At 43.1% G+C, this 15,424-nt stretch overlaps 1 protein-coding gene across 3 annotated transcripts in view; it reads right to left on the bottom strand.

Moving 5' to 3' along the window:
* PRKCE (protein kinase C epsilon) overlaps nt 1–15,424 on the bottom strand; it is a 535,976-nt gene that overhangs the window by 331,401 nt on the left and 189,151 nt on the right. For all 3 annotated transcript variants that reach the window (XM_012450580.2, XM_012450582.2, XM_064364050.1), the window contains exon 2: nt 14,679–14,742. In XM_012450580.2, the coding sequence (XP_012306003.1) occupies nt 14,679–14,742 (64 nt within the window). The remainder of the gene's footprint in view (nt 1–14,678; nt 14,743–15,424) is intronic.

Genomic DNA, 15,424 nt, shown 5'->3' with positions numbered 1-15,424 from the left:
TCAACATAGTCCCTGCCCTGATAGAGCTTAGATCCTAAAGAGTTTGTACAATTATTTGAATATTTTATTGCCTCCTACCCTTTTAAAAAAAATCAAAATGCTGGGTGCGGTGGCTTATGCCTGTAATCCCAGCACTTTGGGAGGACAAGGCGGACAGATCGCTTAAGCTCAGGAGTTTGAGACCAGTATGGGCAACATAGCGAGACCTCATCTCTACAATAAATAAATAAATAAACAAATCAATCAATCAAAACAATGAATAAGAAAAAAAAAATAAAATATTGGCCCTTGTGATGAGAGCGATAGATCTGCTTCAGGGAATAGAAGCTAAGGGACATCATCAAAGCTTTAGCCTCAGCTTTAGCCTCAGCTGGGCCCGTCCAGAACTTAAGCAGGTTGACAGTCTGCCCAGATGATCATGTGAACATTTTTTAAAAACTCTTTTAAAGAACAAACTGCTGGAAATATTACCAGAAATTGTTTCTGAACAATAAGACACAGTGAGGGGATTTTATAACGCATTTTAGTTTTCTGGCAATGGAATCCTCCATGATAATGTTCAACTGAATTATTCAACTTTCACTCCTTTGACTTCTAGAAGCATTTTTAGAAAGCATCACGTGCAACTTAGGGAACCAGCTGCCTACAAACCTAGTTGTTGATCCTTTATTAGTATAGCCACTATGGAAAGCAGTACATAAGTTCCTCACAAAATTAAAATAGAACTACCATATGATCCAGCAATCCCACTACTGGGTATATATCCAAAAGAAATGAAATCAAATGTCAAAGAGACATCTGCACACTCGCGTTTACTGCAGCACTATTCACGATAGCCAAGATATGGAATCAACCTACATTCCCATCTGATGTTGAATGGATAAAGAAAATGTGGTACATCAGCACAATGGAATATTATTCAGCCATAAAACAGAATGAAATCCTGTCACTTGCAGCAACATGGATGAACCTGGAGCACATTATGTTAAGTGAAATAAGCCAGGCACAGAAAGACAAACACTGTGATCTCACTCACAGGTGGAATCTAAAAAAGCTGGTCTCATAGAAGTAGAGAGTAAAATAGTGGCTATCATATGCTAGGGAAAATAGAAGGCAGGGGGATGGAGAGAGGTTGGTCAATGGATACAAAGTTACAGTTAGACAGGAAGACTAAGTGTTTCTGTTCTATTATACAGTAGGGTGACTACAGCAAATAATAATGTGTTGTATATATCAAGAAAGCTAGAAGAGAAGACTTTGAATGCTATTAACAGGAAGAAATGATAAATGGGCCGGGTGCATGGCTCATGCCTTAATCCCAGCACTTTGGGAGGCCAAGGTAGGTAGATCACTTGAGGTCAGGAGTTCGAGACCAGCCTGACCAACATAGTGAAAACCCATCTCTACCAAAAATACAAAAGTTATCTGGTGGCAGGTACCTATAATCCCAGCTACTCGGGAGGCTGAGGCACGAGAATCACTTGAACCTGGGAGGCAGAGGCCTCAGTGAGCAGAGACCGTGCCACTGCACTCCAGCCTGGGCAACAGAGGGAGACTCCATCTCAAAAAAAAGAAAGAAAGAAAGAAAGAAATGATAACTGTTTAGAGAGGGGGATATGACAATTACCTTGATGTGATCACTATACTATGTACACATACCTTGAAATATACACAAGATATCGTATCCCAGAAATACGTGCAATTATTACATATCAATTATAGATTTTTAAAAATTTTAAAAAGAAAGAAATAAAGGCTGAGGATTCCATCTTTCTATAAGAGTTTTGTTTTTGTCTATTGAGGAAGGGAGGGTTGGCCTTTTAATGCACATGGAGACTTTAAGCTACCATCATCGTGAAAGCCCTGAAGGCAAAATCTCAAGCAAAAACAGAAGATAGGTCAGTGTTAGGGGCAGCGGTCAGCAGGCTTACTGTGCCCCACCTCACGGGGCAAATCATTGTGTACAGCCCATTTATAACAATATGTCACCCACTGCAGTGAGAAGCCTTCTACCTAAAACAAAACCCCTTCTCAAGTTAGGAAGCTAACTTCTTCTGAAAGAAACCTCAGTCTCTTTCCACTCCTATGGCTTCCAGAGAATACTCTCCTAAGTCTGAGGAGAAAATCTTTACTTCTCAGGATACTTGAGCAAGCACGATGAAAGGATGCTTCCCCTAAAATCAAGGGCTTTTGTTGCCATTTCCCTTTCTCCCAGATGGACCTGTTCCCAAACACACACCAAGGCACTGCATTTTAACAAACTCCACATGTGCAGCCACACGAGAGAGACAATAAGCAGCAAATCCTGATGTTACAGACTTTTTCACTTGTAAAATCTCTTCTTAGGAAGGGTTCACACAATTTGGGGTTCATTTAAATAAGGAGCTTCCCCAGTTCTTTGGGAACAAGGTTCAAATTTTAATATTTCCATTTTTGCCTAAATTTTCAAGATTTTTAACTATTCTGTAAATACCTGCTACGGTCCAACTTCTTCTCTTTTCTCTTTATTTCACACACTCTTTTTCTCTACCTTCTTACAGTGTAAGCCTTTGATTTTTAAAAATAAAATAAACACTGCCTTCTTAGACTCTGCTTGTGTATATTTATGGAAGTTATTTGTTACATTCAGATCTTACAAAAGACCATTAGAAGAATATCTTGTAATAGAACCAATGGAAACACTGGTTCATCAAAACCAGAAAAAGAACTGTAATTATCCAATGCAGCCCTCCAGCTAATATATGAATTTGTTCTACGATATTTCAAAATGCTCCTTTGGTCTCTCCTTGAATTCCTCCAGAGATGGAGAGCTCCCTACTTCAAGTGTATTGAACTGCTGGTGAGCTCTGCTTATTGGAGGCTTTTTCCATTCATTAAACTAAGCTTAAACCTGCCTCCCTATAACTCCTGTAAACCTCGTCATCCCAAAGCTGCCAGAGGAGCCACAGAATAAGCTCTCTTTCTATTCCACTTGGCCACACTTTACGTTTCTAAGACACCTACCAGGTCTCATCTACTACTAATATTAAGGCTCCTGTTCTTCGGCCAAGAATAACTGGGTCTGGCTCCCTGGTGGTAATTGTAAGGAGAGATTAGGAAACTTGCTCATGGACTCACCCCTGTATTCAGAAAGTCTTCAATCTGAGAATTCAAAATCCTGAGCATTGGCTGAATCATTACATCTTAATGCTCTCCTTGCTATCTTGTTGAAAGCCAGGAATACCCAACGATTTGTTTACCTTCTATAACCTGGTTGGTAGCAGCTAGGAATAGAATCCAAGCTTCCTGTTTCAATACAAGGATTCCTCCCACTGTACATCATCATAAAGCCACCTAATGCTAATTCAGCATAACCAGTTGGGGGCCTTGTGCCCAGTGCTATTGAGGCCCTGGAATAAGCAAGACCCCCATAGACTTCATCTGTGCCTCTCTGTGGTAACCTGTTTCACATTGGCTTTTGGTGGTCTGTCTCTAGGTCTGGCTCCCCACTGGACCAAGAGGACTCAAGTAGAGACAGTCCTTGTCCCCAGACTTGTTTTGTATAGTCAGAATGGTAGGATGGTGCTCCCGGCTCAGCACTGCCACATCGCAAGGCCAGCAGGGAGCCACAGTGCACCCGGCCAGCTCTCAGCTCTGGAGCCCAGTACAGGAACCTCTGCCTTGAATGGCTTGTGCCCTTAGATGGGGTAAACAGGGCACAACCTGGACTCCAATTATAGGTACAATATAAGTATGTGAGCACATGGTATAGAAAGACAAAGAGGAGCATGGGGGCAAATCCAGTGTCATGAACCAGTGGATGCTGGTGGGGTGGGCCAGTGTGTGGGAAGGCTCCCAGGGGGTGGCAAACTTGAGAATAAAGAAGTAGCTAAATAAACAGGGAGAGGAAGGGTTTTATAAGTTGGGACTTGGTGTGCATGCAGGCCCTGAGTGGTCCTGGAAAGTCCCTAATAAGTATCTGGCACAGAAAGCTTAAACATTCATATCCATGCCCACTCATGAAATTGATTGTATAGTAGAACATGAAACAACCGATTATCCAAAGCAAAGTCAGTCCAAACACCTTGTTTATCTCAATAGTTTCCTTTAAAAGTGACAGTTTTTCCTATTTTCATTTAGTCATGCATTCATTTATCCAGCAAGTAAGAATTATGCCCCTACTGTGTACACAGCACCTAATCCAGGATGCTCTGCATTTCCCCTTCCATAGAAAGCAGGTGCGACCTGCCTACCTCAGGGGAGAGCACATAGAGGTAAGCTCTAGCAAGGTCCCTGGGTGAGTTATTTTAATTAAAGCCCGGAGAAAATTAGCACAGTGGGATCAAATTCAGGCACGACTCAATACTTCAGGATATTTATAGAAAAACAAACACAAAAACAAAAAAATTCAATATCCTGACTGGTTGCTTTTAAAAGGGTTACTTAGTGCTTTGTTTTCCTGGTATAATTGTTTCTCGTTCTCGTCTTGGAAGAACACTGATGTTGGCCATTTTGACCTTCTGCAAACTATGAAGGCCAGAATGAAAAAACCAAGGCCTGGCATTTCCCAGCTCCCAAACAACACTGATGCCTTCTCAACTCCTTTCCCCAGAAGAAAGGAGAATGGGGAGAGAGAACATTCTAAACAGAAAGGATTCAAAGGTATTGATTTTGAGAAGGACTAAATGATTGGGACTTGAGAAAGAGAAAAACCTTCACATTTCCCTCTTTGTTTTCCATCAAGTAGGAATTGGAGCCTGCTCAGCATGGTTCAGAGGTGGAAGATCTCAAGAAGTCTCCTGCCACTGCTAGTGTGGTTCAGGGATCAGCAGCAGGGCCTCTCCTGGGAACTGGTTAGCAATGCAGAATCTCAGCACCCATCCTGCGCCCCCTGACTCAGAATCTGCATTTTCACAGGATCCCAGGTAATTCACATTCTTAAGCTCTTTAAGCCTCATTTTTCCAACATGTAAAGAGGGATGATAAAACCTACCTGGCAGATCCATTTAGGCTTAAATAAAATAATTTCTGCCTAGAGATCTGGCTGTAACATTTTTATTACCTCCCACTTTCCCCTTTCAGGTGCCCAGCTGTATGCAAACCTCTTTTGGTTTTGACTCAGGACTACAGAACTAGAAGAAGCCCTTAGAGCCACCTCTCTCTGTGTACAGAGCAGGCCAGTGGGACCCAAGTAGAGTAAATGACTTGTTGCCAGACATCTCCTGGCTGGAGAGCTCCTAGAGGGCAAGACCTGTGTCTTTTTCACCTTTGTTTCTTTAGCTCTTAGCACGATGCCTGGGCAGGCAGTAGACTCTCAGTATACATCTGTTGAATGAATTGATCAATCAAGTAATTAACTAATTATGGAGCAGGAACTAAAATGCAGATTCCGTAACACATGGATATACCTGAAAGTAAATTTAACTTCCCTTGAGTTAACTTTTTTAAACAGTTTAAAACAAATTCACACTTGGCTAATAGTAGAGTCATGGGTTTTTGTTGCAGAGAACATATCTCCCTTTTAACTAAACATCACCATTATTTTCAATGTCAGGAGACACACAAACTTGAATGCCTGGAAAGTAGGTATGACCCGTTGGCAGTTGGCTTGCCCTACTTAGCTGGGTAGAAGGGCAGAGCTAATGAAAGCACTCTGGGGAGATGACCAAGTTTGGGACAAGTACCAGCAGATGTTAATGCTGGAAAATGCTGCCATCAGAAATGCCACAGTGGGATTGTCTGTTCATCGAGATGCAGGCAGGGCTGGCAGACAGAGGCAAGTGGCTCCTGGAGTTACTGCTCTGAGGGGGTCTTGCATCACCCATTCTGTGGGAGCCCAGGACACCTGGCTCACCTGCCTCTCCATGGCAGTCCTCAGTGACAGGTAAAGCCCAAGGGAATCTCAAATTTCAGCATATCCCTTTATACATCAGAGGTGTCTGTCAAGCAATAAATGAATGGAGAACATTATTTGTGGAGTTCCCTGTCCTTAGACATGGTGTTCTGTGGATTTAGTGAGTCACTCTTCTGGGAATGGTCACATTTCTATATAATTCATTTTTTTTTTTCAAAATTTCTAAGTAATTACAAAATATTAATAGCTCATGCACATACATGGGAAAGTAAAACAAAATAATAGGCTTGACAAGAAATGTCCCCTCCTTTCCAAATCTTCCCTTTCCTCTCCCCAGAGACAGCCACTTGTTCTCAGTGTGTCATATATCCTTGCAAAGAAGCCTACAGACACACATACCCCTCCCAAACACACACAAGCATATCTACTTGAATATAAGCCCAATGAGGGCAGGAATTTCTGTTTCTATTATTCACTTCTGTGTCCCCAGTTCTGAGAAGCGTTAACTAGCATACAGAAAATGCCCAACAGCCATATGTTGAATGAGTGAATGTATACTCACGTCTTCCTGAAAAGTTCAAGTTTTGGTCAATCAAGTCCTAGTCCCTCTTTATTTTATTGCCTATTCAAATGAATCTTCAGTGGGTAGTGGCCCTATTTCCTCAACCAAGGAAAGAGGGTAACTGTTAGTACCCGCATTTCAGGGTTGCCATGTGGATGAGCGATCACATGGAAGTGTTTGTGGCTGTCATTTACTGACTGCCTACTCGCGGCAGAGCCCTCAAATAGAAGGGAGGCTCCTCGGTGGTCCCACAGCATCCTGCCCTACCAGTAGCTATTCAACAGCTAAAATACACAGTTGTGCTTACCGGTCTATTTCTTGCCTCCTTCCATCAGAGCATGAGCTTCCTGACAGCAGGCACTGTGTTCATTAGCTCTACATCTCCAGGGCCTTGTATATATTAGATAACCAAATAAATAATGCTTCCAACTGAAGAAACTGAGGATGAGGGGGACACAGAATAGGTGATTCAGAGACATTCATTCTCACCTGTGTGCACGTGGGCACATGTACACCCCTACCCTGGCCCCTACAAGCTCACACCAAAGATTTAAATAAAGGAGGAACATAAAAGCCCCAGTGTCAACAGCTCGATTAAAGATGGTGAATGCACTTGATTGTGAAAACGTGCATGTTTCAACAAAGCCAGGTAATAAGGTAAATCAATAAATCTGTTAGCACTGGCCATTTTCAACTGGATAAAAGAATAAAGTAATTGGTCCTGAAAGACAAACAATTCTAAATTAGGTTAAATGAATGGAAATACCCTTTCTGTGACGCCAAATCATGAGGACATCAACAACAATAAATAATTAAATCAGAGGCCATTTTGAGCCAGTATGATCTGGGCACAAACAGGAATTTCCGGAAACAATCTTCTTTATGGGACACAGAAATGATGCATAGCAAGACAACAGAGATAGAACTAGAGGTCATGTGGGACCCACTTCTTGACCAAGCATCTATTAGAAACCCACCTTTCCTATAAGCTTGTTTCTTCAACATGACTGTTCCTCCTTCTATTTCTTTATTAGTAAGACAGGCACACAAGTCAAAAGGAAATACATATCTATGCTCCTGTAATGGCAGAGGGGAAGGAGGCTCCAGTAGTGATCAAAAGAGCTCTGCTTTCCAAACACTCAGGATTCAATTCTGTTTCTCATCTGCTAATGGTTGGCATTTGCTGGTGTTAACCATGGATGATTCATTTCAGAGGAACTGCTGTGCATCTAGAGGCTATTTGGAAGGAAATGAGGGTTTCTTGGCTTATGTCTCATCAAGCATCTTAGCGATGTCTCTTTGTGACATTATAAACTACTTGATGGGGGCTTAGTGCTCACTGTTTTCCAGCTGATTCCCTTTGTCTCATCTGGTGCATATAGTCACTTCTAGGAACAAGCATTTATTCCATTAGAACCAAAAATGGAGCCAAAAATCCTAAGACACAGAGACTTGCTCCTAGGGTCTGAGAACCAGCCACAGCAAGAAGTTATGCTGGGGTGAGGTGTGGTAATGTGGGGTGCGTATTGTAAGATCAATGTCGAACATCTGGATTTTGTTATTTTGTTGTTTTCTGGACTCCATGCACTGCTAGGGGATCTGACACGTCCATGCATGTCTAGGGAGTCTGTGTGGTAAACAGGATCAGGATCTCATTGCCTAAGGCACAACATGCGAGGGAGCCTGATCAGCACCTTGGAGCTGGTATCTGGCTTTGAGGCCCCCTGTTTGGGAAGCTGGAGGCTCTCCTTAACCTCTCGAGTGACATTTCTTACTAAAGACTGGACAGAACTTGAAAAGAGAAAGCGTGGGAGTATCTCGGCTTGATTTTGGGGCACCTTTGAAAGGCTGGAGAGGAAGAGAATGCTGAGGATGGCAGAGTGATTGCTATGGGGCTCTATGAAGTTGCTAAGAGAGAAAAGAGACCACGAAGACCACGATGTGATGCCGGCAGCTGGGCTTTATTTTTCAAATGCCTCAGTGTCATAGTTATAACATGTGCTCTGCCCAGTGTCCCAGACTTGACCAAACTTGACCTAGAATGCTCTATCCCATCGTAGGTCATGGTGGGAGAGAGACTGGATCAAGAAATCACACCCAGAAAAAAAACTGCCTTCAATCTTCAAACATAGTTTAATCATTTAAGGCATTTCATTTTCTTGTTTGCATAGCATGAAAATTTCTGCCTGCAACACTGATGACTGCCTTTGTTTGGATGCTCCTAGAGAGCTTACACTGCATCTATTTAACTTACCCTGTCTCTCCAGCCATCCCCAAAAATAAGAGCTTCAAAGCTGCCTTTGATAATGACGACATTCCCTCTGCTCACAATGGTCTCTCCACTTCTTCCCTGCCAATCCAGCCTGCCTATCCTTTCCTTTCCATCCCAAGTCTTGCCTCTTTCTCTAAGTTTTCCTGGGTTATTCTGGTCCTGACTTATTCTTTTTGGAGAACTCTTGGTAACACCTAATCAAACACAATGCCTTGCGTTGTTCTCTAATGCTTTCATCCTGCAAGTCTTGGCTGACTAACTGAATTGCAAACTCCTTGAAGGCAAAGGGTTTTACACTCCTTGTGAATGCCATCGCCCATTTTCTACTTCCTTCTCCACTGTCCATTCCCCAAACTCAGCACAGACACTAAGCTGGGCACATTTGTTGAAATGCATTGGTAGGCCGGACACGATGACCCATGCCTGTAATCCCAGCACTTTGGAAGGCCAAGGTGGGTGGATCACATGAAGTCAGGAGTTCGAGACCAGCCTGGCCAACATGGCAAAACCCCATTTCTACTAAAAATACAAAAATTAGCCAAGTGTGGTGGTGCCCGCCTGTAGCCCTGGCTACTCAGGAGGCTGAGGCAGGAGAATCACTTGAACCCAGGAGGCGGAGGTTGCAGTGAGCCAAGATTGTGCCACAACACTCCAGCCTGGGCAACGGAACAAGACTCTGTCTCAGAAAAGGAAAAAAACAAATGCATTAGTAACTATTGGTCGTATGAATGAATGGTTCTTTTTAATTCTCAACTAACTAGAAGACATTGGATTAGTAATGTAGAATTTAGAAGGAAAGAGGTAGAATTCTCATGAACTGAAGCTCCAGTGGGACTCAAATCTGAGAGAACCTATTGATACGTATCCCGCCCACTGGCTAACACAGAGTTTCAAGAGAAAACCTCTTTCACTTTGATTTCAATCCTGGAGGTACTGCTCTAATGCCTGCTATGGATGCAGAGTCTTCAAGTACAAAAACTAATGTCTCTAACAAGGAGGGCAGGTCAGCAGGAAAGATGACTAACCTGCTGGGATTTGAGTCTCGTCTAGTTTCAGACCAAGACTTAGCTATGGATCCACATTACAGACAACCTGAGAAGGATCCTACCTTGAGCTCGGACCAAGAGAGCTCTTATTTCTAACACAGTGGAAAAGAGATCTGCTTAATTGTGAAAGAGACTCTCTGGGTCACCTTTGGACTCAAAGCTAAGAACTTTGGCTTTACATTTCTATAAAAAGCTTTCCGAAGAAAAGAACTAAAATAAAAAGATCAGGTGAGGGATGGAATCACTGCCATGTGGCAAACTCATTATTGGGGCCATGATTGGAAGCAGGACCTGGATCGTGGTCTGGGGTCTGGACCCAGCAGAGCCTTATAACGAGGCCTGGAGCACATCATCTGACCTCTCAATTTCACCATCTCCCCCATGGAGGTAATACTGCTGGGCACTTGGTAAAGCTAAGCGCTCTACACACGTTATTAATTCAGAACCAAGCAAAGCTGGTTTGATCACGTCTGTGTGTGCAACTTGAAAAAAGTCCAGAATAGGTTGCAAAGATGAGTTAAGATTTCTAAAATATCCCTTATGAAAGGTTAAGGGATTTGATTGATTCAGCCTGAAAAAAGAGATATTGAGTAACTGTCTTCAAATATTTAAAGGGCTTTCACCCAAGGGCTGGTGAGAGGATGGGGACCACATGTTCTAGTCCACACTGAGCAGGGATGGGTTAAGCCCAGGCTCTGACAAGGAGAAGCCTCTGACATCAAGGGCCATGGAATGCAAATGAATGGCTCAGGGATGCTAGAGAATGTCCTTCCAGGAATTACTTTGCTTGGAAAAGGATGAGGAATAAATAGAGTGAGAATAGGCAAAATAGAGGCAAGATATCTCTGCAGAAAGCAGTATCACAGTCCCTTCCACATAGATTACTCTCTGAAGTCACCTCTTTGGTACCTTGCTCTGTTCTTGGCCCTTGTGAACATGTCCCACCTCAGCGTCAGAAACCTTCCCTCAACAGTTTCCCTGAATACCCTGCCTGATGCTCCTTCGTGGGCACTGGGTAGAGCTAGGCCAACCTCTCTGCCCTCAGGTCTCCAAGGCCTCAGGGTATTTACTGAGCATCTCTTACATGTAAGGGCACTGTACCAAAGCACTGTTCTTATGACAACCCTAGCCTAGCACCCACCTTAGGTACTTATGACAACCCTAGCCTAGCACCCACCTTAGGTACTGTTATCCCCATGTTGTGGGTGAGAAATCTGAGGTTCTAAGCTAATGAACACTAGGGCCAGGATTTCAATCCAGGTCTGAGGGACTCCTAAGGCTGTGCTCTTTCTCCGCTATCTGTGGAGTCCCAGGGAGGAGACTGACCACTTTCAGCCTGTGGCTGCAGAAAGAAATGGGGTGTCTCCTGCTCCCTGCTCTTCTGCTTCCACAATATGCAATTCCTCCAGAACTCAACTTAACTGCATGATTTGTGTTGTATGTGTTGCAAAAATCATTCACATTTCTTTGTATCCTCTGTATTTTGTTGGAGAAACAGGGTGGTGATCCAAACATGCCAATGAGGCCTACTTGTCATTGCTCTTGACATTGAAGAACTCTCCCAGATGAGCACAACACCTGGATGGAAGGCATGGGAAGAAGAACCTATCAGCCCCCAGGTCAGGCCCTGACCATCTCTCATCTGTAAGCCTGCAAATCATGGGGCTTTGCCAATTCATTAGAAAGAATAAGAAATAATATGCAAATTACATCATATCAAAAAAAGAGATACTAACAAATGGGCACAGCAGGAAACCATCATTTGCACAGGTGAGAATTACATTGCTGTTTACGCTCCTGCTACCTGAGCTAATTATGCTTTGATTTAAGCATCTGGTGAGCCTGGAATGCCATACTCACCAGAACCCCTGTGATTATTACTTACAACATAAGCAAAACACGGACTGAGACTGGAGCTTCCCACAAGAGCATTTCGACTAGGTTTGCTACGTGGTATAATGTTGGTAAAGTGCCTAGCACCATACCTGTCAAAACTAGTCCATTTCTTGCAACCCCTTTCTGGTGTACATATTAGCCAGCCCTGAGCCACAAGCTCTGACAGATGTCCATTCAAATTGTACCAAATGATAAAATCACATGACCGGAAATGACCTTAACTGTCATCCAGCCTGACCTCCCCCCGGCCCGACATCTGGGGTTAGGTTGCCTGGTTTAGCCAAAGCACACACTGGTCAAATTCCATTATAGTGAACTGCACAGGACATGCAAGCAGTGGAATTTTATTAGTTAGAAATCAACATTAGCTCCAGCTCTAGCAGACGTAAACGCCCAGGCTTTCTAACAGCATGTGGGCAAGGAAAAGAATCCTTCAGTGCATCCTAGAAGAAGGGGGTGTAGTCACTCACACCATCTCACCCCCACACCTCTCTCTGAGCTCCTTGGAATTTGCATGTGTTGTAAACTTTGTGCAATTCCCATGAATGTATTTTTTTCCATTGATGGGGCTGCAGCATTTGAGAGATGGGAGCTGAAGGGATGCTTGATGGCAGAATAATGGAGTGGTGAAACTTCAGCTGTGCCTCATTTCAACTCTCTCCCTTTCACAGAAGGCAGAGTTAGGTATTAGGTATTTTCATTAAAAAAAGAAAAGAAAAGAAAACTTAGACGTGAATGTGAAAGTCCACAGTCTGTAAATCCAGGAGTGTGGCAGTGGCAACCTGCTTCACCCCAGACCCATCTCACATGGTTTAGGTATGAAATGTTGTGGCTTCTCATTCTCTAGGGCCTCCCCTTGCCCTCCCAACCCTTCCAAATCCACCTCCAGACTAGGAGCCCTCACAGTCCTAGCAACAGGACTGGGAGAACAGATGTATATAACACAGACAGCAAGAGCAGCTTCTCAGAAGGGATTACTCAAAGTCCTACCCAGCATCCAAAGAAAGGATCCCAAGTCCAAGAACAGCAATTAAAAAAAAAAAAAAAGAGTAGAAAAATGCCTTCTTTTCTTCAGAGCAACACATGCTAGCACTTTACAGACTCTGGCATGTGTCAGCATTTCTTAAGTAAACTCTATTTTCTTTAGATGAAAGAGATTAAAAAAACAGACTCAGAATTTAGTCCAATGAAAATTGCTTTGGCTATTCACATGCAATAAGCTGTAGAAGGAAGCAGAAAAAAATCAATTGCTTCTGATTTATTTATTCACTCATTTGTCCATCTTCTTTCCCTTTAATGTAAAAAAGGATGTCTTCTATAATTTTGCAAGTCATTTATCTTTTCAAAGAAAAAGAAAATAGTCCCAGCCTCCATTGGTTGCTCAGTGTCTTTGGCACAGGAAATACATATTTAATTAATTATCATATTGCACACAGATTATGTAAGGAAAAAAGGAGATTGATTTTGCCCATCAAATGTTTCGCCAGTATCTAGAATCAGGAGGCCACACTGCAAAACCTGAAGTCTGTTGAATGTGGATCACTTGCTATGTTAAAAGCAAGGTCAAGGCTTCCCCTCACAGCTTGCTCTATTTCTTAATTGGGGCGGTGGGTACCCTGGTGCTCATTTAATTTGTCTTTAAGCCCTTTTGTATGTCTTCAATATTTCATCTGAACTATTGTTAAATCCGCAAATCTTCTACAACAGGTTCTATTCTGGGCTGTTCAGAGCTGCGAGCAGAGAAGGGAAGTTGGAAATGCCAAAATGTAATTGCAATAAAGAGCAGGAAATGTAAGCAACCAATTTTGGAAGGCTCTTTCAAGTTTTAAACCAATGCCAAATAACTGAGATCTATTAAAAGAGGGCTTAATTCTGTTATAATCCTCATATACATACAATTATTGAATTATGCCGAATACCTGTTGAGATTGGGTGATAAATTAGCTGAATGGAAATCATCAGGCACCACAGTCAAGCACATCATTTGACTAACTCCTTTGAATGTGTTTATGTAAGCCTTCCTTCCATCACTGAGCCTTAAACTAGAGACTGTGTGTGGGGCTGTGACTTCCAGCTTATGATTCCCCAGTATTCTGGGGAGATGTTTGAAAGACCCAAGTGTTCCAGGCAGGAGAGCTGAGTGTCCATCTTTCCCTTTGGGACACAATCCTCAAACATCGTTGGTTTCTCACTGCCAAGAGGAACTACACATGGTCTTCCAATATCCCTGCCATAGCATTAAAGCCAACTGTTGTGTCCCCTTACCCACAGATGGAGGAGGAGGAGAGCAAAGATGACCACAATAACTACATTTCAGCCCCAATTCCAAATCTTCCTTAGAGCTTACGTCGGTTGCTATCTCCTTGTTCCCAATTTGGATAAGGTTTTTATTTCTAGGCTTCCCTTCTTCCCTTGACTGCTCAGTCCTCAACACCCAGCAAACTCTTCAAAGGTCTTAAGTGTATTAAGTGAGCAAAGAAAGGATTGAAAGAAGAGGGTGTAAGAGGAAGAGGGTGTAATACGCTGTCTAATCAGTCAGTGGGGAGCAGATGTTCCCTCACCCCATTATTTCTCTTTAAGAGCAGAGCTTTTGCCTGTCTAAAGAGCTGGTAAAAGAAGTCGCACTTCTATCCAAGCTGTAAAGAAGATTCTGAAGTTTATCACCTTATTTGTTTCATTTCTGAATGCCGTTAGACCAACTGGCTTTACTTCCTTCCCACCACACACACACACACACACACACACACACACACACACACACACAAACCCCACGCAAGCCTCCTTGGAGAGGCTGCCCCACCGCCTGCCTTGCACACAGCATGCAGAAACACCCAATTTATTGGCCTCACATGGTAAGTCCAAAATCTTCCCTCTGCTCCACCAAAGTTAACAGATGGCTGGTCCCTTTTGGTACACAGGCATAAGCATCTTCAAAACAACCTTTTCCATTAAAGGATGCCAATTAATTAAATGTCACTATCATGTGTCCCAGCCAAGGAGGGAAAGAAGAGGCCCAGAAGGCAAAGGGCCAATAGAAGAGAACAGGGATGAGAGGTCACACTCTCCTACCTTCACCCGACGACCCTGAGAGATCGATGATCACATACACTCTTCCTTCTGGCTCCAGATCAATCTGCAATTAAGAAAATGACAGTGACTCTGTTAGTGCATTGTGTGGGCAACCTGCGAGTTCCACAATATTTCTACCCCAAACTGCTAGAACCTAGAGACACAGCTCCATGTAATTCACCAACCTACAACGTGTTGAGTGCTAGGTGAATTAGGAACGAAAGAGAATCAACATTTACTGAATGCCTACTGTGTTCCAGATGCAGTCCTGGGAGGTCTGATGCATACCCAATAGGTAGCACTGTCCCAGTGGTTCTCAACTAGGGGCAATTTTGCTCCACAGGGGACGCTTGGCAAACATCTGGAGATAGTTTTGCCATGATTGGAGAGTGCTGCTCCTGGCAGCTAGTGGGTGGAGGCCAGAGATGCTGCTAAACGTTCTACAGTGCACAGGATGACCCCTTGCAACAAAGAATCATTCAGCCCCAAATGTCATCAAAAGACATCAAATGTCATCTATGTTGAGGTTGAGAAAGCCCCATGTTATCCCATTTTACAGATTTGGAAATTGCACCCAAATTCCAAGGTAAGTGGCAATGCTGAGATTCAATGTCAAGCCTGTCTGGAGAAACCCATGTTCTTGATACCATACAAACTGCTCCCAGGGGAAATAAGGGAAGCATGAAGACACTATTCCTGCTTTTATGGCACTTATCATCTCATTGCAGAGTTAAAAAATGGAGAAC

This window comes from Aotus nancymaae, unplaced genomic scaffold (genome assembly GCF_030222135.1).
Source record: "Aotus nancymaae isolate 86718 unplaced genomic scaffold, 86718_ANA_hifiasm-v0.15.2.pri h1tg000057l, whole genome shotgun sequence".
In the NCBI taxonomy this organism is placed as follows: domain Eukaryota; kingdom Metazoa; phylum Chordata; class Mammalia; order Primates; family Aotidae; genus Aotus; species Aotus nancymaae.
This window is presented reverse-complemented; position numbering and strand designations above follow the sequence as displayed.